Raw genomic sequence first — 6,000 nt, forward strand, 5'->3', positions numbered from 1 at the left:
AGAGCTAAATTCATTAGCTAAACGTGAAGTATTTGGACCAGTAGTCCAGACACCTGAGGGTGTTAATCCTGTTGGATACAAATGGGTGTTTGTACGAAAACGTAATGAGAAAAATGAAATTATGATATACAAAGCTCGACTAGTAACTCAAGGTTTCTCACAGAGACCTGGTGTTGATTATGAGGAAACATACTCCCCTGTGATTGATGCACCTACTTTTAGATTCATAATACATTTGGCAGTCACAGAAAGATTGCATATGCATCTAATGGATGTGGTTACAGCATATTTATATGGATCACTAGATAGTGATATTTATATGAAAATTCCAGAAGGATTTAAAATGTTTGAAACAAAACCACGTAATATGGACTCGATAAAATTACAACGATCTTTGTATGGATTGAAGCAATCTGGACGAATGTGGTATAATCGCCTTAACGATTACTTACTCAAGGAAGGGTATGTGAACAGTCATATTTGTCCATGCATTTTTATTAACAAATTAGAATCTGGTTTTGTTATTGTTGCAGTATATGTTGATGATCTGAATCTTGTGGGAACATTGGGTGAAATCAAAAAGACGGCCACTTATTTAAAGAAAGAATTCGAGCTGAAAGATTTCGGAAAGACAAAATTTTGCCTTGGGTTGCAGGTTGAACATTTTTCGAACAGTATTCTCATCCATCAATTAACATATATAGAAAAGATTCTGAAACGTTTTCATATGGATAAAGCCTATCCATTGAGCTCCCCAATGATTGTCCGATCACTTGACATCAAGAAAGATCCTTTTCGTCCTCGAGAGGATGATGAAAAACCCCTTGGTCCTGAAGTGCCTTATCTTAGTGCGATTGGTGCTCTTTTGTATCTTGCAAATTGCACAAGACCTGACATAATTTTTCCAGTCAATTTATTAGTAAGGTACAGTTCTGCACCAACTCGCAGACATTGGAATGGAATCAAACACATATTGCGATATCTTCGTGGTACAACTGATATGGGATTATTTTATTCAAAAGCATCAAATTCTCAATTAGTTGGATATGCTGATGCCGGCTATCTCTCTGACCCACATAAAACCTATTCACAAACAGGATATGTGTTTACCTGTGGTAGCACTGCTATATCATAGCGATCAATGAAACAGACAATGATTGCAACTTCTTCAAATCATTCTGAGATACTCGCAATTCATGAGGCAAGCAGGGAATGCATTTGGTTGAGATCAATGATCCAACATATTCAAACAACATGTGGTCTCTCATCAATAAAAGATAGCTCAACAATATTATATGAAGATAATGAGGCATGCATTGCACAGATGAAAAAAATGATATATTAAAAGCGACAGGACCAAGCACATTTCACAAAAATTCTTTTATGCACATGAACTCCAGAAAAAGGGTGATATTGATATTCAGAAGATACGTTCATGTGAAAATCTAGCAGATCTATTCACTAAAACGCTTCCAACTACAACATTCAAGAAGCTGGTGCATAATATTGGAATGCGTCGATGAAAGGATCTTCAGGATTGATTTAATGAGGAGGAGCAATTGATCGAAGAGGTATTAACATACTGTACTCTTTTTCCTTCGTCCATGTTTTGTCCCACTAGGTTTTCCTGGCAAGGTTTTAATGAGGCAATTTTAATTTATACAATACCATTTTTAGATACATAAGAATACTGTACTCTTTTTCCTTTGCTAGGGTTTTGTCCCACTGGAATTCCTTAACAATGTTTTTAGCGAGGCATATTCTTAATGTAGTATTGTGAACCCCAAGGGGGAGTGTTATGTATATATATATAATGGAAGTGGGGCCCACAATGAAGTATGTCATCCATGACATCACAATTTAAAGCTTACAGAGGAAGATTTTAGTAGTGGCTTCTTAGGGAAGCCAATTCATCCGACTATATATATGGCCATACATATGTACTGCTGGTGTGTTTTGGAATAACAAATTTTCATTCTCTCTGTCTCTCTTCCATTGTCTCTCTCTCTATCTCTTTATACTACTCTTTTTATATATATATATATATGCACACACAATATATTTATTACAATCTCACTAGTTTCACGAGTTCATTTATGTTTGGAAAAAATATGTACATCTGCGAAAAAGGGAGAAAAATAACGAAAACCAACGTATGGCTATTATAGGAATTTAAAATATAAGTTAACCACTTCGTGAGAAAATAAATAAAAAAAAAAAATACACGTGTGTGTTTTATACTGGAGGAATCTCAATTTCCTTAAAAACTTTTAGCTTCATCCCGAACAAACGCAAATAAAATTTAAATATTTTCTAATCCTTTCCCTTTCTTACTGGTTCTATTTAACCAAACACACCCTAAAATGCACTGTAATACAACATAACATTTGTCTCGCCACTCCTAAAAATGATCCCTGCATATATTTATATTCAAAATTAATTCAGTCTATAGAAAAAAGAGAGATCGACTGAAATATAACATTGATATATCATGCGAGGAGGCTCGCATGATTTTTTCATCCATTTTTAGCGAGATATATATATATATATATATATATATATATCCTTATAAAACAGATTGAATGTGTTGCACAACTCAATCTTGAATAACAATAATAATATACTTTTCAAGATATTAGTAACCCATTATTCTAAGCCCCCAACCCAACTTTACCTTAGAAATTTGACACACCAACTTGTGTACTCCTATAGTACAGGACATCAATGTGAGTTTGATATTAGGCATTCCTATTCCTAACCAATCACATGAAAAATCCTTTTAACTGGATTCAACGTGTTCCACAATTTTGAAAAAGCTCATTTCTAAAAAAGGTTCAAAAGATTCTTTAGAAAATATATATTAATATAATTTAAACAATATTATATGCATAAAAAATTATTATATGCATAAAATTTAGATCTTGACGAACTGACAAATGACAATTCATTGGTAAGCTAATGCCCCAATACCCATAAAGAGTCCTTTTGGCACCATTGGACCAACACGTGTACCAAAATGAAAGGAAGGTACTGTTCAGCCTTCAGGTTGTTCCCCTTGAATATTTATTTAGCTTAATTTATATACAGAAAAGTTAATTGTATAAAATCCCATGAACTCTCAAAAAAACTCACATATCACTCCTTGTACTAAATTTTTAAGTAAATAACCACCTCAAACAATCAAAAAAAAAAAATTTGCAAAACACCCCATCCGTCAACAGTAAGTTGAGAAATACTACAAAACTAAAGCATTGAGCCTTTTGAACATAAAAATATATATATATATATATATTGCTTATTATATCCTATTTGAAGGATAATTTGTAGATATCTTATAGCTTAAGAGGTTTGTTGCAACTAAGTTAAAAAGCAAATTTAGTTTTTATCAATACACATTTAAAGGCCCAAATGATAATAATTAAGGGTTTTGCAGATATCTTATAGCTTAAGAGGTTTGCGGAAGCTAGAGGCCTGAGTTCCCAGTTATGTTACATTTGAGTAACAAGTGTTCTAATGATTCTGGAGCTAGCTTCTCCGGGTCTCGAGCTGTATGAGCTTCTTCAACAGCTATGGTATTGTGACAACAATTCCATATAAAATGACTATGTATGGTACATGACAATGAAACCTACATTTGTTCTTCAACTAGGAAGCAATACACTTCACAGAGAGTATACAATCCATGCATCTTGGCCTTTCATGCCACACTGACATGTCATTGTTGTACAAATTAATGTTGGGGGAAAAAGGTTTTGCAAAAGCAAAACTACAAAGAACTCATGTGTACATCAATACTGTGAAATTAAAAGCCTATGTGAAGTTCCTTTACATTTTGTTAGAGAAAACAAAAAGGAACCAAGTTTGGTTCCTCAATCCTATCTAAGCCACTGCCTTTCCACTACAAAACTCAACAGGTGAAGCATCACAAGGTAGAATTAGAGGAACTGACCTCTCAGTAGCTCAGTTCCTTTAGAAGCTGCAAAAAACTGAAATATTCAACTAGCTCATAATCATCACCATTCTTCATCCTCCATGGGAGGAAGCTCATTGAGATCAAACCCTAAAATTTTACGAACCGTTTGACTGGCTTCCCCTGGCGAAGCTGCTAGGCTCGATGGAGCTTCAACCGGACTACTGCTCAGGGGACAGAACCTCTTGTGACCCCCAAGAGCCTGACCTGTAAGGAAAGGTCCGTTACAAATCTCACATTGGTGTGTGTTCTGCACAAGCTCTCCGTCCACTCGTGAGGCGGGATTGTGATGGTGTTTATCCTCAGCAGCTGCAGATGAAGGGTCATCAATGGTGTTATGAAAGTTCTTGTCTCTCTTGTGGTAGGACATGTGACCACCTAATGCTTGTTTGATAGAATAGCCCCTATCACAATTGCTGCATTGGTACTTATTGGGAGTACTCCTCCTCACAATTGGCTTATTTCTCTTGATCTTCTTGCTACTAATCATCACCGACCTAGGACTAGTTCTCTCCCATTTGTAATTCGTGAGCTGTCCTTCGCACAAGTCTTCGGTGTCTTTGATATCAGAGTACTCATCGTCTGTACAATTCATGTAATCTTCAACTTCTCTGTTCCAATCTTTTGCATCAACCCATTCACAATTCTGAGTCTCCAATATAGCCTTTCCTTTGCCTTTATCCATATATGTAGGTACCACACCAATGTGTCCACCATTAGTATTGAACCCTCCTTCTTCAATTCTCAGCTTCTTCACAGGATAATCCCTTCTGTATCCAACAGGCGACGCCTCAATTCTTCGTTTATTCGATTCAGAAACCCGATGTTTGTCCTCAATTTCAGCCTCATTTGTCAGAGCATTGCAGTTTGAAACCTCATATTCCTCAATTTTATCATTATGGACTAGGCCAGAGTCAAAAGAATTATCTTGAGCTAGCCTAAGGAATTCATCCACCGCGTCACAGAATCGCTTCTTCTCCACCTCCACCTCCTCTGAGCTCGAATTCTCCAATGTGTCGGCCACGACTCTCGGGACTCTCGGGGTTCGCCTGCCTGTCCCAGGCCACATTCGCCTGCCTGTCACCGGCCACATTGGTAATGACTCCATCAAATCAATCACTGGGTTGTCCACAGTTGCACCATCTGAATCAACGTGATCATCAATTTTCCTAGGCTTGGATTCAGATACAGAGGAAGATTGACTGTTCTTAACCGCCATAGGCGACTCAATTCCCCTCCGTTCCTTCTCATGATGGCACCTCATGTGCCCAAACAAGGCCTTCGGCGAGGAAAATTTCTTTCTGCAAATAAAACAAACAGTTGGCTTTCCATTTCCCTCCGAGCTCTCATTGGTGACTTCATTAGAATCTCTTTTCTTGGAAGAATAGATGGCCCATTGTAGATTTTGTTTCTTCAACTTTTTGGGTTTTTTATTACCGATTTTGAGCTGCTTGAGAAGTTGTTCTTTGTTGTGATCCTGAAAGTGAACTTTAACGTGACCTCCGAGAGCTTTACCAGAGATAAACTCTTTTTTGCACACAGTGCAGACCTTACTCTGAGAGTTCTTCCCTTGACGTCTAATCGGATTTTCTTCAACCCCCTTTTCCACATTCCTAATCTTGAACTTTATCGTCAGCTTCCGTTCTCCGGAAACTGGAGTTTCCGGCACCGGCAATTTCTCATTGTCTTTCTTGATCGATTGATACTGATTTTCTAAATTATCGCTCATTGTAGAATCAATTAAACACGATAACCAAAATTCTGCTGATATATATATATATATATATATATATGTATGTATCTCTACATCTATATAAGATAGCAAATCAAAAAAAGATCTCCATATCTTCAGGGTAGAGAGAGAGTAAAGATTAATTTTACTGACCCAATAAAAAAAGAACTACTCAAATCAATAACAGGTAGGTTTCTTAGCTGACAAGGAAACAAAGAAGAAAAATCAACTGCAAAACAGAGATTGATAGAGAGAGAAAGAAAGAGTAAGAAAGAGGCAAGAACAAGGAAATTCTTGC

The 6,000-nt window shown here is 36.6% G+C and overlaps 1 protein-coding gene across 1 annotated transcript; it reads right to left on the minus strand.

Annotated features, from left to right (window-relative positions):
- Window positions 1-3,746: 3,746 nt before the first annotated feature.
- LOC132314427 (uncharacterized) lies at window positions 3,747-5,699 on the minus strand. The gene has a single exon (XM_059813295.1). The coding sequence runs from the start codon at window positions 5,697-5,699 to the stop codon at window positions 4,014-4,016; it is 1,686 nt and encodes a 561-aa protein (XP_059669278.1). The 3' UTR covers window positions 3,747-4,013.
- Window positions 5,700-6,000: the final 301 nt, after the last annotated feature.

Source organism: Cornus florida, unplaced genomic scaffold (assembly GCF_030987335.1).
Source record: "Cornus florida cultivar Cherokee Brave unplaced genomic scaffold, ASM3098733v1 CherokeeBrave_3.0.0_Hap2_Chr06, whole genome shotgun sequence".
NCBI classification, from domain to species: domain Eukaryota; kingdom Viridiplantae; phylum Streptophyta; class Magnoliopsida; order Cornales; family Cornaceae; genus Cornus; species Cornus florida.